Consider the following 27,206-nt stretch of genomic DNA (forward strand, 5'->3'; position numbering starts at 1 on the left):
CGCGGGGCTGAGGACGGCCCTGAGGTGCGGGGAGCCCGCCGGGGCTCTCGCCGGCCAGGGAGGAAGCGGGCCCGCCGGAGAGTGGGTGGTGGCTGGGGCTGTGGCCGCGAGCGCGGGTGGGGGCGGGTGGGGGCCGTGACCTGGGCGGCGACCAGGTGGGCGCAGGGGGTGACACACACGTGCGCTCCGGCGCAGCGTGTCCGGGCCCGGGCGATGTCCCGCCTCTAAGCCCGCGGGTTCCCCGGTTCCGGCCGAGCGCGCGGCGCCCCTCGAGGCTGGGGAGGTCGGCGCCGCGCAGCCGGGCTTGGGTCCAGGCGTCTAAACGCGGGGCCCGAGGGCGGGGAGAGGGAGCTCGCGTCGCTCCGGGGCCGCACACCCCGAGGGCGGCGCGGGCGGGCCCGGGGCACTGGACGGCCGCCCGCGCCCGGCGGGAGAAACGGCGGCGCAGAGGCGGCTCCGCAGCGGGGGCCGCCGCAGCCGCGCTCGGGGGGCGGGGCGGGGCGGGGCGGAGGGGCGTGCCCTCGTCGGGGCGGGGCCGGGGGCGGGGTCAGGCTGCGGGGTCAGGCTGCGGGCGGGAATGGGCGGGGCTCAGCGCTGGGGGCGGGTTAGCGGGGCGGGGTCAGCGCTGGGGCGGGGTCCGGCGGGGCTGGGGGCGGGCCATCAGGGTCGGGGCCAGCCGGGCTCGGGCTGCGGCGGGGCGGGCGGGTCGCGCGCCGACGGCAGACATGGTGCAGGCCTGGTACATGGACGACTCCGACGACGACCCGAGGCGGCCCCACCGCGCCGAGCCCGACCGTCCGGTCGACCTGGAGCAGCTGCGCCGTCTCGGGGTCCTTTACTGGAAGGTGCGCGGGCACGGGGTGCGGCCCGGGCTCCCGAGGCGGGCGGAGGGACCGGTCCCCACTCAGGTGCCCCGAGTTCCCGCGCAAACGCACACGCTACACCGAATGGGGGGGCGGTCAATGGCCATGACAGGGCCTGGGAGCGGTGCGCATGCTCAGTGGCGGAGCCTGCGATCAGGCGCTGTGTTGCCTAGGCACTGCGCGCATGCTCAGTGGCGGGGCGGGGGGTCGGGCGCTCTGCGTTGCCTAGGCACTGCGCGCATGCTCAGTGGAGGAGCCTGCGATCAGGCGCTCTGTGTTGCCTAGGCACTGCGCGCATGCTCAGTGGCGGGCCGGGGGGTCGGCCGCTCTGCGTTGCTAGGCACTGCGCGCATGCTCAGGGCGCCGCCGCGGGTCCTCGTGGCTCCTCACTCTCCCTGGCTCGAGGCACCCCGGGGCCGGCGCGCCGTGCACGCGCCCTGCCGTCCGCCGTGTTAGCCCCTCCGGCCGCGCTGCGCGGGCTTGGGCTTAGCCGCTGCTGCCCGCAGTGTCCCTGATGCCTGTGGCTCCCGGGGCGCAGTGCCCTGCTTGGCTGTGGCCGAGGACCCTGGTGACACCCCCGCCCCGGTGACCGCGCGGGCGGGGAGTCGTCCTCGCAGAGATGACTCGCGCGCTGGGATATGGCGGGGCTTGCCCTTCAGCAGCTGCGCAACGGGCGTCGCCAGGACCGGAGGCTGAGGGCGCTGGCCTGAGGCGGCGGCGCTCACTGGCCCGAGGGACAGATGTGCGCCCGGTGCACAGGGACAGGTGTGCCCAGTGCAAAGGGACAGGTGTGCCCAGTGCAAAGGGACAGGTGTGCGCCTGTGCAAAAGGACAGGCGTGCCCAGTACAAAGGGACAGGTGTGCCCAGTGCAGAGGGACAGGAGTGCGCCTGTGGAAAGGGACAGGTGTGCCCAGTGCAAAGGGACAGGTGTGCGCCTGTGCAAAAGGACAGGCGTGCCCAGTACAAAGGGACAGGTGTGCCCAGTGCAGAGGGACAGGTGTGCGCCTGTGGAAAGGGACAGGTGTGCCCAGTGCAAAGGGTGCCGGGGACTTGGCTGGAGGCGCTGCCAGGACCAGGGCCAGGACGGCGCCAGGTGGATTTGGAAAGAAGCTGAGTCACCCTTTCTGGTCTAGAAGGTGGTTTGTTTCTTTAAGAAAAGGAAATAGGGCAGAGGATAAAGGCCCAGGGCCAGAGACAGAAGCCTTTTGTCCCCGGGCGGCCTTGGGTTCATTGGCCAGCGCCAGGCCTCGGGGGGACGCTCCCCTGAGCCGGCAGGGGGAGGCCCCACTGGGCGGGCAGGGCTGGCACTGGGCGGGGGCACGGGCGGAGGTGTGGGGGGGTCAGCAGCTGCCTCAGCCTCCGCGGACCCACTTCCATGTTACACTCTTAGCTGGATGCTGACAAGTTCGAGAGTGACCCGGAGCTGGAAAAGATCCGCAGAGAAAGGAGCTACTCCTGGATGGACATCATAACCATCAGCAGAGACACACTGCCCAATTACGAGGAAAAGGTAAAGCAGCTGGAAGGGCGCGCCCAGCACCCGGCAACAGCTCTTCTCTGACGCCTCCATTTCGGCTTCGCAGCAGAGGGAGGGTCTGGCCGGGCGCCACCAGGCTTCCTTCCCTCCTGAGGTGCTGCCGCCTCGCCCCGGGCTCAGGCTCTTTCCCCCAAACTTGCCGCCCTTTTATTAGCCAGTACGAAACGCCAGACGGCCACCACACAGCCAGCGGGGGACAGTCCCCTGCCACGGCCAGCCTGCGGCGGGTCTCGGGCTGTGCCCCATGTGTCCTGCACGGCCACCCCCCGACATGCACCTGGCGTGTCACCTTTCTGCAGCCGGTGAAGGCCCACGAGGGGCTGCTGGGCCCACGAAGCCCTGCTCTGGGCACGGCACCTGCGGCCCAGCTGCGGAGGCCGCGGTGACCTGGCCTGTGGGCACCGGCTCCCTCCTCCCGCTGCTGCAGGCGTGTGCAGGCTCTCAGGGCTGCCTTCCGCGCCCCAGATTAAGACGTTCTACGAGGAGCACCTGCACCTGGACGAGGAGATCCGCTACGTCCTGGAGGGCAGTGGCTACTTCGACGTGAGGGACGCGGAGGACAAGTGGATCCGGATCTTCATGGAGAAGGGGGATCTAATCACGCTGCCGGCCGGCATCTACCACCGCTTCACGCTGGACGAGCAGGTGCCCTTCCCTGGCGGGTCTGCGGGCGAGGGGTGGCCCCACGTCTGCAGGGAGGGCGGTGCCCGGGCTGTGGCCAGCGGAGCGAGGCGTCCTGCGCTGCTGCCCGACGGTGCCACGTCCGTGTCTTCCAGAACTATGTGAAGGCCATGCGGCTGTTCGCGGGCGAGCCCAAGTGGACTGCCTACAACCGGCCAGCCGACCACTTCGAGGCGCGGGGCCGGTACTTGGCATTCCTGTTGCAGACGGCGTAGTGGGCCCTGCAGGCAGGGCAGAGTTGGGGTGCCTCCCTGCCGTGCCCCCTAGACCGAGTCTGGGGCGCTTCCCCGCAAGATCCTGCGACCCCAGCACCTTCCCATGGCGCCAGCCCCACCCCACGCGAGCCACACACGGGTGCAGACCCCTTGGGCCTGGATGGGGCCTCTGGTGACGCCTGTCTGCACCCGTGTGAGCTGTGACCCCAGGAGGGGCTCACCAGATGGAAGAAGTGGCACCCAAAACTGAGAGGGTGGGGGGCTCCCCCATGGTGCTGACGTCCAGAATAAAGCAGCCGCCTGCTATGCCGCTGGATCAGAGTTGCCTCTGCCCAGGGGCTGGTCATGAACCCACTCAGGCCCCCCAGGCCTGTCCATGGGGTGTAACGCCGGCCTTGGGGACCTCAGGGTGGGGCTCCAGGTGACCCCCGCCATCTTTGGGTACGGTGACAGTGTTGAGCTTGAAACCCAAGGATGCCGTATTTGTTATCCTGGAAATCCCCCAAAGTCCATGTTTTGGGCTTTTTAAGCCATTGAAGCTGGATAAAAACCTTGTTAAACCCCCCTCCTCCCCTCGGCTCCCACCGCGCTGAGGAAGCCCAGCCCTGGCCCTCGAGGTCAGCTCTGCAGCTCAGCGTGGACGTGTGCGCAGGCCAGGGGCCGAGGTGGTGGTCAGGGCTGGGGAGTGGGTTCTGGGGCCCACATGCCAGTACCCTGGGCAAGCTGTCCGCTGGCTGACTGGGCTGGCTCGGCTCTGTGGCGTCTGCCTTCCACCCCGAAGGATATTTGAAGGAAACCCTCGAAGCGAAGGGATCAGATGGATTCTTCTCGCAGATTTGAAAACCTCCCTGGCGCCCCCCAACCCCTTGGCACCTCACCACTTTCTCATCTTAACCTTTAATTCACTTTTTCCAGACGCGTCCAGCCCTCGCGCAGGAGTCCTTTACAAACCCGCACCTCGCGCCGCCCGTGTCCTCCAGCAGAGCGAGCTCTGCTTTCCGCAAAGTGGGAATCCTAAAGTGGATTGAGGAGCGAGTGCAGGGTCCCCAGCTGCCCCGCAAAAGCATGCAGGGCGCGGCCCCCCAGGGGGACACCAGCCCCCACGCTGAGCCTGGGCGGGAGGGGTGGCGGAGAGGGGCCGGCCTGTGCTCCCGAATCATTGTTGACAACCATGTTGTTGGCGCCGCAGCCGCCGGCAAACCACGAAGGGCGAAGCAGGTGTGACCAGGAGGCAAGAGCGAGGGCCCTGCAGGCCGTGCCTACATTCTCGGGGCCCTGGTCCACCCCGGCTCACCCCGCCCCTTGATGTGCAAATGCAGCGTTGGGAGGCGGTGAGCCCAGAAGCAGCAGGTGAAGGCGGGGCGCTCCTTCGGGTGGGGGCAGGCGCGAGAGGCGCACAAAGGCCTCCGTGCGGCTGTTTGGCCTCTACCACTCACGACAGCAGCGGGGCCTCTGAGGACGCGGGGCGCAGCGGCAGTCCGGGCTGAGGCGCCCCTCAGGTCCGTGGGCCGCTCCCGGCGGGGCTAGGCCAGCTTGAGGCACTGGGTGTTGAAGCTGTCGCCCTCTGTGCCGGCCACGGCGCCCAGCAGCGCCTGCTTCTTCTGCGCGCTGCGCGAGGACTCCAGCTCGTACATGGTGGTCAGGTTGAAGAGCACGCTCTCGTGCAGGCCGCGCCGCGGGTCCTGCTGCACCATGGCCTCCAGCTGCCGCAGCGAGTCCTTGAGCCGGCCCAGGTAGAGCAGGCACACGGCCGCGTTGTTGTTGGCCTGTGGACACGCGCCGGTCAGCAGCGCCTGGGCCCCGCGGCCCCCTGCCCGCCCCGCCCCGCCCCGCCGCCCCTGCGGGCGGGCCTCACCACAGCGTTGGTCGGCTCGAGCTTCAGGACGTCCGAGAAGAACCTGTGGGCGTCCGCAAAGTTATTCTGACCGAGGTGAAGGAAAGCTCTGCAACAGACACGGGAGCCGAGAGGTGAGGCCTGAGCACCCGTGGTGCCCACGGGTCCCCCAGGCAAGGACAGGCTCCAGGGAGGGGCGGGAGAGCCCGGCGGGTCAGGGCACAGCTGCCGCCTCGGCTCGGGCATCCTGCGACCTGCAGGCTTCCTGCGGCAGGAACGGGCGCCGCCCCGATCTGCTGTGGGGGCCGCATGCCAGCTGAGGCCCCTTGCTGCCCACAGTGGCAGCCGGAGGTCCCCAGACAGCAGCAGTTGCGCAGGCACATGCAGGACTGGGGGGCTGCGGCAGCACCTTGGGGGGAAGCGCTAACATTGGTCTTCACGACTGAGTGGGGCAACTAACGTGAACCCCGTGTGCGCTGGGGGTCTGCGGCCACTCACTTCCAGCCCCAGACCCCGACAGGAGGCCACGCGGGCCAGTCTGGCTCCGGGGCGCAAGGGCGCGTGCGCTGCGCACCTGTTCATGAGCACCATGACCTTGCCCCGGGGCCCCTCCAGTGTCCGCGTCGCTCTCTCCACGTCCTGGAAGTACTTCTCGGCCGTCCTGATGTCTCCGATCTGTGGGGCGGGCGACAGGCACGACCCTGAGCTCCCGCTGGGGCCTGTGGCTCCCTCAGCCTTCTCCGCAGCGCCCTCCCCAGAGGCCAGCCACCCCACGTGCCTCACGGCCTTAACCTGTGCCCCCTGAAAGGCGCCCCGTGAAAGGGGTGGCTGAGAACCCCAGCACTTAGGGCGGCCCGCACTGCTGGTCTCGGGTCCGCTGTCTTCCGACCCCCAGCTGTGGAACTGTCCTGCAAGAAGGGACGCCCTGCTCTGGGGGGGGATATACCCCGCTCTGACATATGACACACGGGGACGCCCCAGATCCTTCGTGAGACGGTGCTGGAGGAGCGCTCAGGGTGGGCGCGGCAGCCCAGGCTCCCCACAAAAACGAAGGTGCCCGCCCGTCTGTGTCGGCTGCGGAGGAAGCCTGTCCTCGGACTGCGGCCGCCTCGCGCGCTGCAGCCGCTCCCTGGGGCTCGTGCCCCTCCCGGCACAAGTCTGCCACCAGGGAGCTGTCAGCCAGGCGAAGAGAGGCTTCCGCACGTTTCCGTCGGCGCGTTCCCAGCTGCAGCAGGACAGCTGAGGGCAGCCGGCCCGGGCTCCCTGTCACGACACCCGGTCCCCAGCTGCGGACTCCGCGGCCCCAGGCCTAACCTGCAGGAAGATGCGGCCGATGCCGCTCAGCAGCTGCGGCTCCTGCTCGGGCTGGTACTGGATCACGGCGCGGTACACGTCCACCGCCAGCGCGTAGTCCTGGGCAGAGAGCAGTGCTGAGGGCCGGCCCACCCCTTCCAGCAGCCTCCCAGGGGCCAAACCTGACCGAGTGTCTCGTCTCCCCACTACAGCCCGTCCTGCCCCCACCCCCTCTGCGGTCAGCCTGGGCGCCAGCAAGGGCTCAAGGGTCAGGGCCACGGCACCACAGGAAGGGCCAAGTGTGGTGGAAATGCAGACAAGAGCTGCCAGCAGGGCAGGCCCGCCCGAGGTGCCCGGCACCAGGGTTAACGAGGCACCAGCCGTGACTGGGCCTGTGCCCCGTCCCCTTGGCTGTCCCCATCGGCCGTGAGGGGCCCCCAGCATGCCCCCTCGGAACATGGCCTGCCCTGCGCCAGGGCCACCGTGGCTTCCTGGCACAGGGCCCAGGTCACAGGCTGTGGCCTCTGCCAGCCGCGCAGCCCCCTACCCACCAAGGGCTGCAGGAGGCCAGCACGGCCCGCCCTACTCAAGCCTCTGTCTCAGGAGCTTCTCCTCAGGGGAGAAGGCCCGGAGGGAGGCACATGGACGCTCGTGGCCACCTTGTGCACCGGCAAGTCCAACCAAGACCAGACACCCCCGCTGCCTCGGGAGCGTGGGCACCTGAGCGTGAACGATCCAAATAAGCTAATAAGCTTGGCGACGTCAACAGTCTGCTTAAGCTTCTTTCAGAAGTGAAGGTAAATTCAGCCATAAGAGTTACTGCGCTCCGCCTGCACGTGTCCCCTGCCGCGGCGCCCCCCGTCCCCAGGCAGCAGCCCCCGCCCCAGCCCCCCGGGCGCAGGCCGCGGCCCTACCTTCATGAGGAGCAGGCAGTTGGCCGTGGAGCACAGCACGCGGCCCAGCCGGGAGCGCCACAGCTGGATGGAGGCTGAAATGGGAGCAGCGTGAGCAGCCTCGGCGGCCACAGAGGGACAGCAGTGCCCCAGGAGGGCGGTGGCCTGGCTTTGGGCGGCCGAGGGTCACCAATCCAACCAGGGCCATGAGCCCTGGCGTCCCCCAAGAGCAGGAGGCCCTGTAGCCGCCACTACAAGGTGGGGCGCCCTCCCGGGCCTCCCTGGGCTAGCAGCACCTCATCCTGTAAACTTTGCAGGTTCGTGGGGCTGTGGGGACCTCAGTCAGCCCATAGCCGCGCACCTTGCAAGCCCCATGCCCCGCGGGTAAGGCTGGAGGATGGCACGGGGGCCGCACACACCCAAGGCACCACAATGTCCTTGCGGCGCCTACATGGTAGCAGGGCGCTGCTCCGTCTTCCAGATCCCAGCGCAGCCAGGTGCGCCCAGGGGGTCATGGGTAAACGGAAGGCTGACCCACGCGGCCTGCCCCCCACGGACCTTCGTCTGCCTCCCGGTTGGGATGAGCAGGAGTAAGGTCTGCCGTGGAGAGAGAGCTGACCCTGACCTTACTCGAGGCCCAGCCAGGCTGGGTGACCTGGCTCCTGCTGCTCAGCTCCGTCGCCCCTCCTGGAGGGGCCGGCACGCGGCGAGGGCGCTGGCCTGTAGCCAGCCTGCGCGCAATCAAGAGTCCGTCCTGGCTGGAGGCGGGACCTGGCGCTGCCCGCGGCAGCTGGAGAACACGTGCCCCGCGCCAGAGTAAGAATTCGCCATGTCCAGCACTCAGAGACACCAGTGGCGCCGGGACCTGCCCCCACCGCCCCGCACCACTGTGAGGGGGAGGTCCTGAGAGCCCCCTCAGTGCCGCGGGCTGTGCGCCCAGCGAGCTGCAGGCCGCGGCTATCTCTGCAACCCGCGCTGCAGTTCTTGGGCTTTGCTTCAGGAACCAGCCTTGGAGCTGCCGGCTGAGCCGCACGTGGCCGCTCTCCGCACTCAGCCGAGCCTCGGGGCGACACGGAGATGGGGAGGGGCCTGGCTGCAAGGCTCCCCCGGACTCTTCTATCTGCAATCACAGGGCCGAGGGCCCCGTGGCCTGCGCTCCCGGCATCACTGGGGCTTCTCAGGACACGGGGTCGGTGTCAACAGGGCCCAGTGCCCCTGCCGGGGCTGGGACCGTCTCTGTGCGGGGCTCAGCTTCAGCTTTGCTCTGAGGCGCCAACAGCCCGCCAAGGTTCTGGCTCCCGAGAGAGGCCCGGGGCGGGAGCGGCAGCACACGGGTGAGCTCGGGGCTGGGGAGGGACCCCCAGGCTGCACTGGGCTAACCCCGACCCGGTGCGGGCACTGACCTTGCCGATTCTCCGGCGTGATGCTGCTCGTGCTGCCGTCCTCAGCCAGGCCCTGCTCCAGATTCGCAAGGATCTGCGGTCACACAAGCCGTCCCGTGAGCTCCGGCGGTGCCGCCCCACGTGGAAGAGGGGAGTCCTTCTGGCAAAGCCAGGGGCAGGGCAGCCTCGCATGCATGGTCAACCTCACTGTGCGGGTGCGGGACTTCCAGAGGACGGGGTGGGGGGGGGGGAGCAGGGGCTGCCAAGCTCAGAGACTCAGCCCGGGGGGCCTGGCAGAAGCATCAGGCAGGCGGTGGGGCCTTGTCCCCCAGGCCCGCCAGCCACGCGGCCCTCGGCTGGGAGCGAACCGGCCACGAATGGCTCCGTTCTGCAGCCCTGTCTGGTGGTGACCTGGGGCTGCTTCTCTGAGCTCTGGTGTCCCTTGTAGTGTGGGTGGCGAGTGGGGCTTGTGGAGGGGCAGGGAGAATAGACCTTCGGAATAAAGATCCTGACAAAGGTCTACAACCGTCCCGCACACACCCGGAGACCTGACCGCAGGCCGGCACAACATGCTGCTTCAGGGGCCTTGTCGTCTGAGCCCCAGTGGCCGCACGGGCCTGTGAAGTGTGCTCCTGCTCACGGCTGAGGTCGGCGCTCACAGCCGCCCCAGCATGGCTGCCTGTGGGGAGCAGGTGCACACCGCCATGTCCTTGGGGCAGCTGCATGTCCACACGTGGCTTCCACTCCCAGCTCCCAAAGCCATCAACCACTCCACAATTATTTAGCAAGCACGGTGGACACCAGAAACACAGGAACTGGAGGGAGCCGAGACAGGCTCGGCGAGGGGATGGAGTGGCCCGCCCCACCCCCAGGCCCTACCTCACTGCAGACGGCTTTCACTCTGTGCAGTCGGTCCAGCGACTCCTGGGGGTCCCCCAGGTACTGCGGCAGCTCCGCGTGCAAGACCCGCATGGAGAAGGGCACCATGGAGCCTGCAATCAAGACAGCGCGTTGGCCTGTCGCCCGGTGGCAGGCTCCCTCCCAGCCCAGCCGGAGGCCACAGGGGCGGGCCTCTGGGGGTGCAGCGCAGCTCTGTGCTGGCTCCCCCTCAGCTGCAGTCCCAGGAGGCTTCAGGGCGCGCAGGCGGGCGCCACGCTGCTGCTCAGCCACGGCGTCAGCGCACGAGGAGGCTGGAGGCCGCCCTCTCCTCTAAAGGAGAAAACACACGCAGCACTCCTGGATCAGCTGGCATTTCTTGAGGGTGGCAAGCGCAAGTGGACGTTAACCACTTAACTAGCCAACGAACTAACAGGAACCAGTCAGGTGACCCAAAAGTGCTGCCAGGGAGGCTAGTCACAGACCCGAGGCTGAGTATCGCCTGCCCTGCAGGATGGGCGGCCGTCAGTCCCCGGCGCCCGGCACGAGGGCGCTGATGAGGAAGGCGCCGACCCGGACAGGAGCAAACCCTGAGAGGAGGGTGTGCAGGTGGGGGTGGGGGGTGGGGGAGGGAGTGATAGGGCGCTGCTCGGGCACGCGTGTGCGCATGTGTGTGTGCTGCGTGGGCACGTGTGTTGTGAGACTGTGGAATGAAGGTTCTGCCTCAGAGGCCCGGGAGCCACATATGAAGCTGCCTCCTGGGGCTTTTGGGCGGGGAGGCCGCGCAGGATGCAGGAGCAACTTCGCGAGACCCAGCAATGGCCGCCGGGAAGTGTATGACCAGACGCAGCACCTATCCGTGGTAGAGCTCCCAGCAGACGGGGACGCAATGAAATGTCTTCAACTTGACGAGGAATGTCTGTGAAGGAACCTCGGCAGCCACCTGGCTAACGGGGAGAAACTCGGCGCTTTCCCCAGCGAAGACTGTCCCCTTCCCACCCCCCTGCCGCACAGCGAATCGGACGTCCCAGCCAATGCGGTAAGGCCGGGAGAGGAAAAAACATTTATAAAGACCAAGGAGGAAGAAATAAAACCGCATCTGTAGACTACAAGGTTACCATGCAGAAGACACCAAAAACTAATGACAAAACCCCACGTTACTGGGCAGTTAAGGATGGCAGGAGACAAGGTTAAAGCGCTGAAGTCAACAGCGAGCAGCAGGAGCGTGAGACGCGAACCACGACACCGGCCACAGGTGCGCGGAACAAACGAAGGATCCAGCTCATCTGCTAGACGCACGCCAGAGCCCGGCAAGGGGCACCGGTGACACCGAGACACGGTGCCACAGACACACGCGCCGCCGAGACCCCGGCCCACACAGCCCGAGCTGCGCAGCCCCGTCAGGACGCCTAGGTCTCCTACAGAGTTGACATTGCCGGCGGCGGCCACGTGGCCAGGCGGACACTGCATGCCCGGCCTGCGCCCAGGAGAGCAGGACCGGAGGCCAGAGCTGCCCAAGGGCAGAGCCGCCACGGTCAAGACGGCGCGCTCGGGCAAGAGACAGGGCGACGCATCCATGGACGGACAGAGGGCAGATGGGCCTCCCGGACACAGCAACCGGCTCCACCCAGGACCAGGGCGCGCCGCGCGGAGAGGAGGGGAGGAGAGCCTGTCAGAGACAGTGGGAGACCCTGAGTCCCTGTGGTCCGGGGGCAGGGTGGGGCCCCGAGGGGCTGGAGGCGCCGGAGGGCGGGGCACGGTCCTCACTTGTGATCACGGCGTGTCTTGTGACTATCCTGAACGGGTGAAAATTATGCCCAATGTTTAAATATATTAAGGCTCATTCTTAAGTTATTTGTTTGTATCATCACAGCCTGCTGTTTCAAAGCACATTTTAACGGCTGCTTTACTTATAGATTGCCAGCAAAAATGAAATGAATTTATCAAATCTCACATGTATGCTTGTGACGACACAAAATGAGAGTAAAAATTAGTAAAAGCCAGCACTTCACTGTGGATGACTGCAACACACTTGGGCTAAAACATCCGTGCAATTTATGCTCATTTCATAATTTAAATTAGCTGCTTAATGATGCGCGGCCGGTCTCCCCTCCACCCGCACCCGGTGCAACTGGGCTGGGAGTAGTGGAGGCCGCCCTGCCTGCACAGCCTCACAGAGCACGAGGTTGGAACCCCCGAGTTTTGCTCTTTCTCGTGCAGGACGCTCGGCCTGCACCCCGCCAGCGCCCTCTCCTTGGAGGTAAGTGGGTGCCCGTGGGCGCAGCCCGGTAGGACGGAGGCGCAGCTGGGCAGAGCCGCCCGGGGTGGTACTCCAGGGCTGGGTGGGCCACGCGCGGGCTGCATTCCCTGCCACCACTTGGGAAACACCTGCTTTTCCAGTCTCGCACTTTCCTTCGATGCCCCCGGGAGCCGCAGACGGGGCCACTGGCGTGGCCTCTCAGGAGCAGCTGTGCCCCCTGGGCCCTGCCCTCAGGCGCGGTCCTGCAGCCCCAAGCGGGCCTGCTCACAGCTCCCACGGAAACTCAGCTGCCCGAGTGACCCCGCGCCCCGGCTGGCAGAGCCACCGGGAACGCCGCAGACAGGCACTTGGGAAATGGCGGCTGGAGGACGGGCGAGGGCAGGGTGACCGCGGGGCTGGGCGCCCTCTGCTCACCAGGCCTCCCAGAGTGCTGCTTGAGCGTGCGGGGGCAGGAAGGAGGGTGAGGCGCCAGCCTCCCCGTGGAGCCCAGGCCCGGCTGCCTTACCCCGGCGCCCCGGGCACACGTGCGGATAGTACTCGTAGTAGAGGTCCGGCTGGTCCAGGTTCCCGAAGGGCTCCATCTCCATCTCGGCGTTCTGGAAGAGGCCCAGCTTCACCAGCAGCGCCAGCCTCACAAACCACAGCTGAAATCAGACGCGACAGATGGGAGTTACTGCCCAGGCCGGGGCACCTGCCCCACAGTGGGGCAGCTTCAACTCGACGTGCTGAAACGGGCTGAACGGACTCTCCTCGTGCACGTTCACGCTCATAAGCACGCCCGCGCTCAGCAGTGCAGCCCGTGACTACTGGACTCCACCTCCTCTGAGGCCACCCGGGGAGTGTGGACGCACAGCACGGGGCATGGAAACGAGACGGGGCCTGGCCCAGAGCGCAGCATGGCTGGGGCAGTGGCGAAGACAGGTGAGTGGGGAGGCCAGGTGTGCAGGGCCCGCAGGGGCGGAGGGGCGCCAGAGACGGCAGGGGTCGGGGGGTACAGAGACTCTGAGAATTGAAAAAGGCACTTTAGAAACGCCCTTACTCTGTCTCGCCTGCCCGAGAAAAAGGAAGTTCAAGACCGAGCAGCTGCGCCAGATCCCAGCGAGGAAGGGTTGGAAACGGGAGCCCCCCTGCAGGCAGCCTCCTCCTCATGCCCCTCTGGGGTGATGCCGCACAGGGCCTGTCACCAGCGAGGCTGTAGGGGGCTGGGCCAGCCTGAGGCGTCAGACCACCCTGGCACGGCGCACCGGGCATGGGTCAGGCGGTACACTGCGGGGAGGGGTGCCTGGCGGCGTCTCCCGGCACATCCGGCTGGGGAAACACTGTTCTGCTCTCGCTTTGTTCTCACTGACAAGAAAGGCCACAGTCCCTCCTGCACCCCAGAAGGGCCCCGACGCCCGCCGGGCCGCACCTGCAGGGAGTCGGCCGTGTGGCTGGTGGGCAGCCCGCTCTTTCCGTAGCCCTGGCCGTGGGCCGTGAGCAGGCGCCCGCACAGGTCGGCGGCGGCTCTCCAGCTCCTGCAGCTCTGTGGGGAGACGGGCGCGTCAGCAGGGCCGGTGGCCGGCCGAAGGCGTGAGGGAAACTTCCGCTGTGGGACTCGCAGCCGGGACCAGAGATGCTCAAAACCACCCCCTCCTGCCTGCACCGCGCCACGTGGAGAAGAGGAGGATCAGCATAAAACTCTTCATCTTTCCTAAATCTGTCGAAACATTAAAGTATCTGCCGCTTCCAGTAATTTTGCCACTAAAATAATGGGCTTTTAAACCAACCAGATTTAAATTTAAAAGCATCTCCACGTGACGCCGTGGCTGGCACAGGACGCACTAGCCCCGATGAGGCTCCGGGCGGCGCTCGAAGCGAGGGACTCTGGGAGGCGGGGCGGGGAAGGTGGGTTCACCCTAGAGGGTAGTCCTGGAAGCGCGACGAGGCTACTTACGATCAGCTGCTTCAGGCCAACGAAAGACTGGTCCACGGAGCTGGCATTCAAGACCTGCCGCTTTGCTGCGGCTTTTTCACCCAGGAAGCGGAGCATTAAGTCTTTAACTGCGTCTCCCTGGAAAGGATGTAAGAAAAATATGTCAAGACAATAAAATGTTAATTAAATTCAGCTAACCAGAACCCATAACTTCCAGAATCTCTTTTTACTCCATTAGCGCGTGGAGGTTAAAACGCGGTTATAGGACAGCAATGTCAACCAGCCAGACGCTGGCGCCGCACGATGGGGTGCGCTTTGTTCTGGGAGGGAGCCCCACCCCAGGCTGAAGGCCGGGGCCCCGGGGAGGGGCTGGGCAAGGAAATTCTCGGCTTCCATTCCTCACTCGGCTTCCATTCCTCGGTTTCAAAAATTCCTGCACTGTTACCTCCCGCAAACCTCCCAGGAGCCTCCTTAAGATCACAGGCCGCTCAGCACTGGCTGCAAGTGCCGTGTTCTGGGGACCGGCACAGCTGACGAGTTCCGCAGGCGCCTGGCGTCTCTACCCTGAACTGGCAGAAAGGTCACTTTGTGAAGAGTTTAAAAATTTTATCCCACAGGGAAGGGACCAGTAGGTGAGCAACTGGGGAAAAAATGTCAAAAGTAAGTGTCCTGGAAAGCTGGCCTGGAACCAGCCCCACGGCAGCGGCCAGGGTGACCCACCGAGGGGCGGGCGGCTTGGAGCCATGCACCAGAGAGCTCCCGCAGACCCGTCTTTGTCAAGCCCACTCTGGGAAAGAAACATCAGGGCAGGGCCTCCCCGGTGGCGCAGCGGTTGAGTGCTGGGTTGCGAAGCTGCACGCAGAGCCTCTGCGGCGCCGGTTCGATCCCCGGCTGCTCCCCGGCCACCGGAGGAGGGTCCCGCATGGCGCGCGGACCTCTCCTGCCACCCGCTGCTCCCCTCAGCAGTGTGCTTCGGTCCTTCTGCCTGCTCTGCTCCCCGCTCTGGCTCTGGTGAGTTCTCTCGCCCTCCCGCGCTTCTGACTGTACCCAGTACATGTATAAACAAAAAAAACAAACAAACAAATAAATAAATAAAAACATGCCTCTATTAAAAAAAAAAAAAGAAACATCAGGGCAAACTGCGGCCTTCCTGTGCTGGGACGCAGGGCGCCAGGAGGCCGCAGGAACATGCGTCTGGCATGTTTGTTTACGGCCAAGGCTGAGGCGTTTTGACGACTGTTCACATGTTAACTTGCCAGGTCTCCAAGCCATCACCGTGAGATTTAAAAACATGACTCGCAGGAAGCATGCAGAAAACCCTGTCCCCCCGGCTGTGTTTCTTTAAAGTTTAAAAAGTGGGAACAGGTGTGTGGTCCTCTGAGGGTGCTGAGACGGGGCCCGTCCACACCCAGCACACGCCGGGCACAGCGCAGTGAGTCCGAGGGCCGGAAAACAGGAGTGGCCACCACCTTACTGGGGCTGGCATTTCTGAGGTCACTGCTGACTACCTGTAACATTTGTATTTTGGGGACCTACTTCTTTGGGGGGCTGTTCACACATTTTTAACGTGTCTTGATCAAGTTTGTTACACGTAATACAAACGTGTTTTTCCAGATTAAAAAAAATGGGGAGGTTCATCATTTTCTGTAGCTTAAATGTCACACATGAGCCAAGCACGCGGCATCCCAGCTGCTCGGGGACCTACGCTGTGACACTGCTGCCGGGCCGACCCCCGAGCAGGCCGGCAACGGGGCTGCTGAGGCCTCACGCAGCGCTCGCCGACAGTGCCCTGGCGAGGCCGAGGCCGGAGCCCCGTCCTCGGCGGGCATTGTGTGCGTTTTTACAGCAGTGCGTTTCCTGGATGAGGGACAAGTGTGGACACCGGGTCACCGCTTCCGCGTCCGCTGCGGGGCACTTCCTTTGAGACGCTGCCGCTCACCTGGATGTTGTCGAACTTGAGGCCCGGCATGGTGAGGTTCTCCTTGCCCACGAACACCGCGCTGAACTGCTGCGTCGCCACCGACACCAGGATGTCGCGGGTGGCCTTCCCGGGCAGCCAGGCGTCGCTCCTGCGGTCCATCTCGCTCATGCTCAGGGCGGTGGCGAAGGGGTCCTCGCTGCCCGCAAACACTGCCTGGATCTGGGAGAATGGTTTGGGAGACTGAGGGCTCTCCAGGGACGCCGCTGAGAGCCCCGAGTCAGACCGGGCCACGCCCGGGGAGCAGGAAGGTGCCCCAGAGCCCGGGGAGCTCCCGCCACCGGGGGTCGGGAGCGGAGACAAGGGCTCTGGAGCAGCAGCGCCCGCATTGGGGTTGCTGACAGAGATGAAGGCTGAGGAGGTGAATGAGTCAAAGAAGTCAGCGGCCACAGAGTTGCTGGTGGTGGCGTCCCCGAAAAAGTTGCTGAGGCTCGGGCTGGGCTGGACCCCCAGCGGTGGGGTCCGGGCCGGCGTGTCGCTGGCGCTGCTGAAGCTGGGGGACTTCACCATCTGGGGCTCGAAGCCGTCACGCAGGAACGGGGGTGCCTGCGGGCTGGCGGGCCCCGCCTGGCTGAAGATGGTGCACACGGGGACCGGCTCATTCTTCGGGGACGACACGCAGGACGGCAGTTGTGACGTCGGCGTCGCCACGGGGTGCGCCTTCTCGTCCCTGTGTCCCGAGTCCCCGGCCCCTTCCTTCTCAAGGACGGGCAGGCCTTTGGCCTCTCCGGGCTCTGGGTCCCCCTTCAGGGACGCTGCGCCGTCGGGGGTCAGGTCAGACACGCCCTTGGGGGTGGCGTCCCCGTCGCTGTCGCTGCTGCGGCTCGGCGTGGCCTCCAATCTGTCGCCCAACAGGACAGTGGCGTGTCCTTCCGTGGGCCCCGGGGTCCCCCCGCCCCGCGCCCCGCCTGGGTCGCCCGTGTCGTCCTCGCTGTTGTTGGGGGAGTCGGAGATGAGGACGCTCTCCATCAGGTGCTCGCTGAGCCTGTCCGCACAGGGCCCGGAGCCGTCGGAGACCAACTCCTCGTCCTCGGGCCCGGGCCCGTCCCCGCCCAGGTCAATGGTCTCCTCGTGGTAGAGCAGCTGGTCCGGGCCTCCCGGGGGTGCCTGGCCAGGGCTGCTCTCCTCGGGGTCACGGGTCCCGCTGGCGTCATCCATGGCGGCTGCAAGGAGGATGGACACAGGTGAGCCCGGCTCGCCTTCCACCCTTCCACCGCAGGCACCAGGAGCCAACTTCCTCCCACCGTCACGGGTGCTTTTTAATTTAAAAGATGGCGGCGGCAGGGCACCACCAGACGTTTGCCCAAAGCCCTAACGCGCACAGTCTGAGGCTCAGGACGTGCGGGCCGGCGCCGGGAGGCAGGGGCGCGGGCGGGTGGGGCTGCGGCGGCGGGCGGGCCAGGGCGCGGGAGAGGCCGCGCCTGTTCTCAGTGCGTAGAAACTAAGGCTGCCTGGAAACAGGCTGCCACAGAAACGTCAGTCAGGTCCATAGTCAAGCGGCTCAGCTCGGAATCCAAGACCCCATGTCTCTAGCTCTTAATTTTTGTTGACAAAACACACGTCTGCTAAACCTGCCGTCTGAATCACCTTCGCCACATGGTGGCGGGAGACACGCCACCCAGCCACGACCGCCCCCCCCCCCCCCCCCCCCCGCCAGCGCCCACAGCTCATGCTGCCAAACCGAGGCCCTGCACCGCCCCGAGGCGCGGAGCGCACACTTGCTCCGTCCCGACACGAGCATCAGGGAGCTGCCTGGAAGCAGGGCCGTGGGCTGCTCTGGGGGCCACAGAGAAACTGACCTCTCAAAAAAGCAGTTGCTCCTCCTGAACTTTCTGGAGCAAAGGTCACCACACAGAGCCTCTGTCAGAAGGATCTCGTCCCAGTTAAGCATATGAGAAAAGATGAGGGTTTTTCCAGAAAAGGTACCTTTTTCGCCTTTGAAAATGACTTAGGTGACAGCTGTACAAGGCTTTCTCCTCGCGCCAACACTCTTGACAGAGCCCAGGGCTTCCTGTCAGAGCCGGGCTCGCCCTGAGGCCCACAGCAAGGCTGCTAAGCGGATGGTGTGAGCAGCCTCTGCGGGGCTCCGTCCAGTGCAGGCAGCTCCGAGTTCCTCTCCACCACCACCTAATAACTAACTGCAGACGGGCCAAAAACACAACAAAAGGAAACAAAAGTCATTTCCCCGTGTGCTCCCGGCAGTCCAGAGGCCGAGGCCCGAGGAACGTCAGGCAGGGTCATGCCCCAGGAGGGCTGCCCGCTGCGCCCTCCCGACCCCGCGAGATGCTGGACGGTGGGTGTCCGCGCAGACCCGTCCGGGGTGTGGGCTGGGAGCTGCAGCAAGAGCTGCTGCCTCAGCTCGACCACAGCGCTCCGGAGACTGCGACTCCTCCGAGTCAGGCACTCCCCTGGGTGCCTGGCACAGGTGCCAGGGGGGCTGGGCACAGCAGGAGACTGCAAGTCCCTGTGCAGGGGCAGAAACCCACGTCCCCTGTGGCTCCACAGTGGCAGCGTGGGTCTTGCAGCTGGGCCCAGAGCCTGGTCTCTGCCACAGGAGCCCGCTCTAGGGGCACGGGGCTCACCACTGCTAACGAGAACCGCCCTCCTCCACGACAGGCCACGGAGGGCGAACCCTTGCAAAGCAATTCTGTTTCCCAACTTGCCTAAAATGCCTTTAAAGCAAGCTCCTGAGGGACAAAGCTACGCAAAAGGCAATCTTCCTGGTCAGCCGAGCCTGTAGCTACGTTCTGAGTCTTCTCAGACCTGTTTCTGACCCGGCCTGGTCCCTGGCGCCCCATCCCGGGGGACACAAGTTGTTCATCTTCCGAAACGGAGGCTACGCGGTCACTGACTGGGGCTGAAATTGGCTGCAGACCAGGAGCTTGCCCCAGAGCAGCCGCGGTGGCCCCGGGGGAGCACCCCCTGCGCCAAGAGGTGCATGGCCTTGGAGTCCAGTCCATGGAAGTCTGCCTACTTCTTTCCAGAGAAAAGCTTAGAAAGTTCCTATTACTCCCCCTTTGCTCATCAAGGACATTTTCTATACTTTTCATGAAATACTGAGGGGATACAACACGTCAGTTATGATGACATTAAGACAACACACCCTTGTCTCTACTCCCTCTCCTTCCAGAGGTGATATTCTGGAACTTTCCCTGCTCTTGTTCTTCTCTAGTATCCTCCATTTTTTCCTCCATTTATTTTTCCAAACGTTACTTACACTTTCTCCAGTTTGTCACTTAATTTCCCTGCCCTGCTCTTAACCTGGAGAGTCCCCTGCTTCACAGCTGAGTGTCCACTGTCTGGGGTGTCAGTAGGTCTCTGCTACTACAAAGGGTGCTGCAATCAGTCCTCTTGCACCTGCCTCCTGGCACACATGAGCAAATTTCTTCATGCCATGAAGTGTGTGTTTTGGGTCTAGAGAAGACACCTCCTTATCTTGACAACACGATGTGAAATTGCTGTACTGAGTGGTGGCACCAATGGGCATGCTTGGCTGCTTGTCAGTATTGTCATTCCCACCTTCAGGCACACCTGACGCGGGTCAGGCTGACAGTAATCACCCCATAGGAAGACAGGCTCACGACCCAGCAGGCTGAAGGGGCACAGGACACCAATATCCACCCTGGACTATAGCGGCCAGGCCTCTTGGCTCCTCCAGAACCATCCACCTGGCGCCCACAGGTGTAGTGGTGAAGTGCCGCTTTCCCCTCTCAGGAGTGCTGGCTGAGAGTGCGCGCTGGGTTAACACTTGCTCTGTGACTCTCCCACATGTGTTACGTGTACTCTTTGCATTTCAGATCTAAAAAGTGGAGCGGGGCGAGCACGGTTCTGGGGTATGCATGACCCATCTTCACTCCTCACACTGGCTTAGTGCTTCTGACGGAGCCAGGGACACGACTTTGAGATCAAGCCCGCAGCAGCACGCTGGCAAGCCGTCTGGCCGTCCGGGCGAGTGCCTTCCCCGCGAGCTCACGTGGGCCTTACAAAGGGACGTTCTCACGTGGAGTCATTTAAATTCACTACGAACAATTAAAACCACCGTTTGCTCAGGTTCCCTTTCTGAATGTAAGGCTGGGGAATCACTACTCTGTCAGCAGGTTGCCATCACGAAGCCCTTTCCACGAAGCCTAACGGGCGCGTATCTGAAGGCGCCGGGCGCGTAACGCCGAGCCTTTTGCGTGGATCACCTTATGTCAGCCTCAGGGTCAACTTAGGAAGACGAGCCAGGCGGTTCCCCCAGTCCGCGCTGGTGCTCAGGCCCACAGGCCCCAGCCCGGGCCCCCTGCCAGGCTGCGGCGCACGAGCCCAGCGCGGGGGCGCGGAAGGGGCGCTGAGCAGCTGCCCGCGCCCCGGGCCCCCCACGCAGAGCCTCCGACGGCGAGCTGGCCCTTCGGCCGGGACCGGCGCCGGGGGAGCTGCGGGCGGGCCGGGCGAGGGTCCTGCTGAGGCGCCCGCCCGCCCGGGAGCCGCGGCCGCCCCCCTGCGCGGCCTCCGCGGAGGGCGCCTCCCGGGCCCCGACCCGCGCCCTGAGGGGCGGCAGGCGCCTGAGCGAGCGCGGGCGCGTCTCCGAGGGGCCGAGGCTCCGCGGCTGCACACCGGCGCCCCGGGCGGGCGGGCCGGGCCGGGCCGGACGCGCGCGGGAGGCGGCCGCGGCGACGTCTCCCCCGGAGGCCCGCGCCGTGGGCCCGTGGGCGCCGGCCCGCACCCCGCGCCCCGCCCTGGGCCCGCCGCGCGCCGGCGCCCGGGACGGAGCCTCGCTCGGCAGGCGCGGGGCGGGCCGGGGCGCGGGCGGAGCCCCAGGGCGCGCAACGCCCCCGCGCGGGAGCCGCCCGGGCGCCCGGGGCGGGGACGAGGCGGCGGGCGGCGCCGGGACGGCGGCCCCCGGCGCCGGCTCCTCACCTGCCGCCCGCGCGCCGGGGGAGGTCGCCGCGGCCGCTCCCCGTCGGGCGACGAGGCCGCGAAGCCGGAGGGACGCAGGTCGCGGCGCCCGCGGAGGCTTCTGCGCCTGCGCGCGCCGGGGGCCGCCGAGCCGCTTGCGCGCATGCGCAGGGCGGAGCCCACGCTCGGCGCGCTTCCTGGGGCGGGGCCCGGGGCTCAGGGGGCGGGGCCGGGGCTCAGGGGGCGGGGCCGGGGCTCAGGGGCGGGGTCCAGAGCCGGCGGGCAGGTGATTCTGACTGCGTGCCATGGGAGGGAGACGGCGGGGGTGCGGGGGGGGGGGGTCCTTGGAAATAATTGTTTTGCACCTGCTGGGACTGGCATAGTATCAACAACAAAGATGGAAAGGATTGGATTGGAGGATTGGCACAGTAGCAAGAAGGAGGCCAGGCCCAGTCTCTGACAGGCAGGAAACTTTACTGCGCTCCAGGGCGAGCATCACCGACCCCTGTCGAGGGTGAGGGTCAGCTTTTATCAGGCAGGGTCTGGCCTTGGCGAGAGGTGGAGAATGCGGAGTCAAAGTTGCTTTTCAAAGAAGTGGTTTTTCTCTCGGAACAGGTGGTTCTTTCATTGCTGCTTCTCGGTCTGGCTCTAGCTGGTCTCAGGGATGCAGGTGGCAGCAGTTTCAAGTTCCCATTTTCTGCCCCAACCTGGCTCCAGCCTTGACCTTACAAAGATGTTAGTGGTAACAGTGTCAGAGCTAGTTGGGAAGTTTCAGTTCAGAAACTTAGCTCTGTTACAGGGCAGGGAGGGTCACCCCCAAACCTGCCGGCTCTAAATAGGTTCTGCCATTTGCCACATCAAAATAAAACATATAAGACCTTTAATGGAAAGGAAGTTTAATACAATTAATGTGCAATACAGACAAAACAAACGATAAAGTTTGTAAATCTAGCACCTGAAGTTGGCCATCCCCCATCTCTCTGCTCCTCGTGCCTCCTCCTGGTCTCCTTCATGCTCTCCATCCTGCTTCCTTCCTTCTCCAGTTTCCTCTCCAGCTTCTCTTCCCTGCTCAGTCCCATCCTCCCTTGGGAGGAGCAGGGAGCCTGGAACCTCCCCTTTTCCCAGGGACCACCCTCTTTCTTACTCCATGACTTAATCTTGGGCAACAGAGCCTTTAAAGGCCTGCTCACTCTGTTCCTCCTTCTCCTTGATTGCTGTCAATCAGCCAGGCCTTGCTTATCTAACAACTTTCCCTGGAGTCTTGGTTGTGTACCTCAAACAGTGCTAGGACTCACTGAGCAAAAACACACCTGGCCCTTTTTTTGTTGGAATGATTTAAAATTTATTTTTGATATACATACACTTAGTGAAATGATTATCACAGTCCAACTTAGTAAAAACCTTCACCTCAGTCACCATTTTGTGTTTTTGTTTTGAGACAACTTGAGATCTACTCTCAAAAAATTTCATGTAGGGCCTCCCCTGGTGGTGCAGCGGTTGAGTGCTGGGCTGCGAAGCTGCCTGCGGCCTCTGCAGTGCCGGTTCCATCGCTGGCCACCCGCGAGGGTCCCACATGGCGCGCAGACCTCTCCTGCCACGGCCACTGCTCCCCTCAGCAGTGTACTTTGTTAGTCTGCCTGTTCTGTTCCCTGCTCTGGCTCTGGTGAATTCTCTCGCCCTCCCGCACTTCTGACTGTACCCAGTGCTTGTATAAATAAATAAATCTTAAAAAACAATAAATAAATTTCATGTATGGGATGTCTTATTAACTGTAGTCACCATGTTGAAGTTATATTTTTATAATTGAAAGTTTATTTATTTATTTTTTTTAAAGAGGCATGTATTTTTATTTATTTAGTTAGTTTATTTATTTGTTTTGTTTGTTTATACAAGCACTGGGTACAGTCAGAAGCGCGGGAGGGTGAGAGAATTCACCAGAGCCAGAGCAGGGAGCAGAGCAGGCAGAAGGACCGAAATACACTGCTGAGGGGAGCAGCGGGCGGCAGGAGAGGTCTGCGCGCCATGTGGGACCCTCCTCCGGTGGCCGGGGAGCAGCTGGGGAGCAGCCGGGGATAGAACCGGCGCTGCAGAGGCCGCGGGCAGCTTCGCAACCCAGCGCTCACCCGCTGCGCCACCGGGGAGGCCCCGAAAGTTTTTTTTTTTAACAGTATCTTCCCTTCGTCTACCCCTCAACCTCTGGTACCCACCATTCTACTCACATAAACTGTACACAAATGTATTTATGTGTATATATGGCATATCTTGTCCACTCACCTGCTGTTGGACACAGGTTACTTCTGTCTTAGCTACTGTGACAATGCTGTAATGAACATGGGAGCACAGCTATCTCTTTGAGATAGTGACTTTATTTCCTTTATTTCCATAATCCAAAGCTGGATAATGTAATAAATCTTTTTACCTTTAATTTTTGGAGGCATCTCCACACTATTTTCCATAGTGGCGGTACCAGCTCACACCCCTACCACCAGTGCCGGGGGTCCCTCTATCCTGCACTCTGCCACATGGGGGGAGGACAGCATTTCCTTACCCTCTGGGTTTTTATATTAAGGTGGATGAGCAAGCAAATTAACACTGGAAGATTAGGTGAAAAACAGTGAATTTATTATATATATATGTGGAAAGTTTATAAAATTGTAAATTCTAAAGTAAATGGGCTAAAGCAGCAATTTGTATCGTGAGCTAAGGAGTGGGGTAGGAGCCTGGGTTTCCCAAGGAGATAGGAGGGGGGAGAATGACAAAACCTTGCTTCTAAGATTGTCTTGTGATAAACTTCTCAGGTAAAAAGATAATTTCTGGAGTCATCCCTAAATCTAAGCAATTTGCATTCTTTAAGGTTATGGTAACAGTTTCTCCTGAGGTTCACGGAACCTTGATTGACCTTGCTCTACATGCCATACGTGATGTGCCTTAGAAAAACTACCTCTGGACATTTTGGAAAAAGCCTATCTGAACATTTTGAGGTCATACGCTGCCAACACTTCTTACATGGTGACTTGGTAATAGCCACCCAGACGTGTGTGAGCTGAAAACTCATGGTGGGTTTGATTTGCATTCACCTGATGAGTAGTTATGTTGAGGATCTTTTTCAGTACCTGCTTCAGACCCAGCCATTTGTCACCAAAAAAGCTCAATTAAGGAAAGGGAGAAAAAATCACAGAGACGGGGTCGCGGTGTGTGGTCCTGGAAGCCAGTGGAACTCAGGTTCGCGGACGGGGTTTGGCTACAGCATTTCGCGATTCTGTGCAGAATCGCCGCTGTCTGCCAAGGGCCCTGGCGTCAGGCCCGGAGCCCCGGAGCACTTCCGACAGAGGCGCCTCCTCACGCCCGGGGCCCCGCAGCAGCTCCCCGCGGCCCGCCGCGCACGCCAATGCGAGTCCAGCAGCAAACGTGAGTCAGACAACGCCGGGTGCGGCGCCCCCGCGGCCGGGCCCAGCACGGGCTCTCGGCCCGGCGCCCGGACAGGCCCCCACCTCGCCCCGGCGCCCGGCCTCCCGCGCAGGGCGGTCACCGCGGGCTCGCCGGCCTGGACGGCGCCGCGAGAGCGGCTGCTGCGGACAGTGCAGGAGCCCGCAGGCCCGGGGCCCGGGGCAAGCCTGGGTGTCAACCACGGCGAGGGCCGCGGCACAGCCCGGGGAGAAGGCGCGGGCGCGGCCCCCGGAGGCCCCTCCCGCGTCCGCTCGCCCCTCCCGCCTCCGCTCCCCCCCCGCCGACCGCCGGGCGAGGAGCCGGATGGGGCTGATCGCGCACGCGCACAGGTCCGGCGCCGCCGCCACTGGCCGCCGGCTCGGAGCGTATTGATGACGCGCCATGAAAACACAGGAAGTGGGCGCTAGGGGAGCCGGCCGGGGTCCAAAAAGACTCAGCTCGGCGCCCCCGGCGGGAGGCGCTGAGCGGCGGGGAGCCGGCGCCCCGGCCCGCGGGGGAGCGGGCCGCAGCATGGAGGACGACGCGCCGGTCATCTACGGCCTGGAGTTCCAGGTGGGTCCCCAGGGGGCCCCCGCGGCGTCCGCGGTGCCCCGGTCCCTGTGCTCCGAGGAGCCGAGGCGGCGGGGCTGCCGGCGGCGCGACCCAGGCCCCAGGCCGGAGCGCGGGGTCGGCCCCGCCTGCCGCGCGGCGCCCCTCGCGCCCCTCCGGCGCCGGCGTCCGCCGCGGGGCCCTGGCGTGGGCAGGAGCTTACTTTGCGCGAAGCGTTTCGGGGCGGCGCGCGGGACGTGTGGGTGCCCGCGCCCGGCTCCCCCCGAGGGCCTCTGGCGGCGCCCTGCCCCGAGCGCCGGCCTCCCCAGGACGAGCGGCCGGCGGCCCCGGCCTTGCCCAGCCGGGGAGCTGCTGTGCGGGGCGCGGGGCCCACGTGGGGATGGGCTTGGCTCTTCCAAGCAGATGCCTGAGCTGCGCCCTTGACCGGCGCGGCCTTAGCGTACGTGTCGTTCAGCCAAGCCGGGACGCGCCGGCTCCCCCGGGGCCCCGGGAAGCCCCCAGCCCTGGGTCAGCAGCCCGGGAGGAGTTCTGTCCCCAGGTCGCCGGCCCCGCCCGCCTGCTGGCTGCCAGCTCAGCGCGACCTGGCCCCTGGCCTGCCCCTGGAGGGCACGAGTTTGACCAGGTAGGAGTGCAGGTGGTTTGACAAGACGGAGGTCCTGTTTTTCTAGCTTTCAGTGCCCATGGGCTTGAGCCTACGGTCCTCTGACTTTTCCCTTTGGCCCTTTTCGCTTACTGCCCCCCCGACTTTCCCCATGTGGGATGCCTCCAGCTTGGAAGGAGCCTGGCAGATTCTGCTGGTTGCTGGGAATGCGTCCCCTGCTGCTCACTGTGCAATTTTCTGTGTCCTTTTCGGCTTGAACTTTGCCGCCCTGCCCAGGCTGGCTGCGTGTTCAGCCGTGGGAGCCTCGTTTCTATGCCTAGAATGGCCTGAGTTCCAGGCCTGAGTGTGATGTTACAGGTGCTCAGCCCCTGGCTGCTGACTTTACCTTGAGCTTGGTTTTGGTGACGTGGGTTTCCCTGGGAATGTTCTTCGTTTGTCTGGTCGATGTGCTACTGTGGGAGAAAGCCACCAAACCCCTTCCCGCCGCCCCGCCCTGGCATGTGCGGAGTGGAGAAGCCCCGCCTGGGAAGAGAGGACTCTTGTAAGTGGCTCTTTTTATAAACGTCAGCCATGTGCTTGATTTGTGTTCATTCTTTATTTAAGCATGCAAACTTTTAGGCCCGTGAATTTTCTGGTGAACTTCTTGATTTTACAGTTTTCTGGATATCTTGCAGGTTTGACTTTGATTTCTGCATGGCCTGAAACTTACCTAAGAGCTTTTTCTCACTTCCACACCATCCCCTGCTGTGTTTTGGGGGTGTCTGTTTTGTGGCCCTGAGAATGCAGCTTCCTTCCCTGCCATCCGCGAGTGTGTCAGCTCGGCTGTGGCCCCTCGGGTGGTCTTGCCTGCCTTCGAGTAGATGCTTTGCTTACTCCCTATTCTTTTCTCTCTTTTTGGGAGCTATGACTGCTCCACTGAGTTTCAGAAATACACGTGGGTGTTACGACTGCAATTTCTGCTCCTCTGGGTGACATCTTCCATCAGTTTGTCTGGTGCCCTGCCTCCTGCCCCTCCTTACAGCGCCTTTGCAATCCTCCTGTTCTGGCTCCCTCTGTCTCTGTCTTTCTTCTATAAGCCATTCTGTCCAGCTCTGTCTGGGGTCTGAACCAGACCCATGCCAGGCCAACAGGAATTCTCGCCATGCAGGGTTTGGTTTGGGAGTCAATTCTGGAAACATCTTTGATCCCAGCCCAGGAGGCTGGCACCTTGGGCTGCCCACAGTGCACTTCCTATGTCTGCCCTGCCTGCAGGTGCTTCCCCAGGGGAGACCAGTGGTCTCCCCTCCTCCCCTGCTCTCTTCCCACTGTGTGTGTGGGGACCCTGCCACCAGCCCTGCACTCTGGTGCCGCCCTGCAGGCGTGCCCTCCCTCTGGGCCCTTGCTCCTCTGTGTCCGGGGTCCCTTCTCCCAGCGGCAAGCACCCCTCGTGTCTGCCCACTCTAAGGCTTCCTTCTTGAGCTGTGCTTTGGAATTATAGGTGTTCCCAAGTTTCACTGAAGACAGTTTCTTTCCTTTTGCATCCTCTTTCTTTTGTCTGCACTCTGAGAGTTTGTGAAGCCCGGGCTGAGTTTGGCACCCCAGGTCCGGATCTGATTGGCGGAATGGGTTGTAGAGAGACTCAGCTCCAGACCCATAGCTAAGAGGTCGCTCAATATGATTTAGCAAGGACGGAGGAGGGAGGCAGTGGGGTGGGGTGGGGACTGTGCAAGGAATGGGGGACTGGTTGGGAGATTAGGCAAAGACCCCCCACCCTGGACCCCATGCATCAGAGCTGTATGGGCAGGAGCTGACCGCTGCGGGAAAGGGGCTGGCCGAGGAATTGTGCACAGAGAAGAGCTCGGTTAGCAGCGTAGGGGCTGCCCTTTCGGGGGTGGGGGGCAGGAAAGGTGGAAGGGGTGCTGGAGGCGGGGGCCCTAGAGCAGAGGGGAGGAGGTCCCAGATGGGGGTGCTGGAGGCCTGGTGGTGGGAGCAGCGGCACTGGAGGCAGAGGTGCTAGTGCTGCTCCC

At 63.7% G+C, this 27,206-nt stretch overlaps 3 protein-coding genes across 5 annotated transcripts in view; 2 read left to right on the top strand and 1 right to left on the bottom strand.

Moving 5' to 3' along the window:
* The first annotated feature begins 687 nt into the window (after nucleotides 1–687).
* Nucleotides 688–4,749, top strand: ADI1 (acireductone dioxygenase 1). Its single transcript, XM_037528576.2, has 4 exons — nucleotides 688–845; nucleotides 2,255–2,374; nucleotides 2,867–3,046; nucleotides 3,178–4,749. Exons 1-4 carry the CDS (start codon nucleotides 726–728, stop codon nucleotides 3,295–3,297), a joined length of 540 nt encoding a protein of 179 aa, XP_037384473.1. The 5' UTR covers nucleotides 688–725; the 3' UTR covers nucleotides 3,298–4,749.
* On the bottom strand, nucleotides 3,901–20,675 carry TRAPPC12 (trafficking protein particle complex subunit 12). The gene is made up of 13 exons (XM_037528575.2): nucleotides 20,625–20,675; nucleotides 17,652–17,863; nucleotides 15,687–16,888; nucleotides 13,769–13,885; nucleotides 13,244–13,357; nucleotides 12,341–12,479; nucleotides 9,579–9,691; nucleotides 8,721–8,793; nucleotides 7,339–7,412; nucleotides 6,446–6,544; nucleotides 5,706–5,806; nucleotides 5,153–5,240; nucleotides 3,901–5,063 (listed from the first exon to the last, which is right to left on the bottom strand). The coding sequence occupies exons 3-13, from the start codon at nucleotides 16,881–16,883 to the stop codon at nucleotides 4,821–4,823; spliced, it is 2,358 nt and encodes a 785-aa protein (XP_037384472.1). The 5' UTR covers nucleotides 16,884–16,888; nucleotides 17,652–17,863; nucleotides 20,625–20,675; the 3' UTR covers nucleotides 3,901–4,820.
* A 3,281-nt stretch (nucleotides 20,676–23,956) lies between these two features.
* Nucleotides 23,957–27,206, top strand: part of EIPR1 (EARP complex and GARP complex interacting protein 1) — a 52,800-nt gene continuing 49,550 nt past the window's right edge. Inside the window, exon 1 of one of the 3 annotated variants that reach the window (XM_037528579.2) lies at nucleotides 23,957–24,011. Coding sequence is in view for 1 of the 3 variants with exons in the window: in XM_037528578.2 (XP_037384475.1) it covers nucleotides 24,561–24,602 (42 nt within the window). In the remaining 2 variants the exon portion in view is untranslated. Of the gene's footprint in view, nucleotides 24,012–24,509; nucleotides 24,603–25,171; nucleotides 25,222–27,206 lie in introns of those variants that run through there. The other 2 variants (XM_037528578.2, XM_037528580.2) reach the window with 2 other exon arrangements.

Source organism: Talpa occidentalis, unplaced genomic scaffold (genome assembly GCF_014898055.3).
Source record: "Talpa occidentalis isolate TD23 unplaced genomic scaffold, MPIMG_talOcc4v2.1 talOcc4.5, whole genome shotgun sequence".
In the NCBI taxonomy this organism is placed as follows: domain Eukaryota; kingdom Metazoa; phylum Chordata; class Mammalia; order Eulipotyphla; family Talpidae; genus Talpa; species Talpa occidentalis.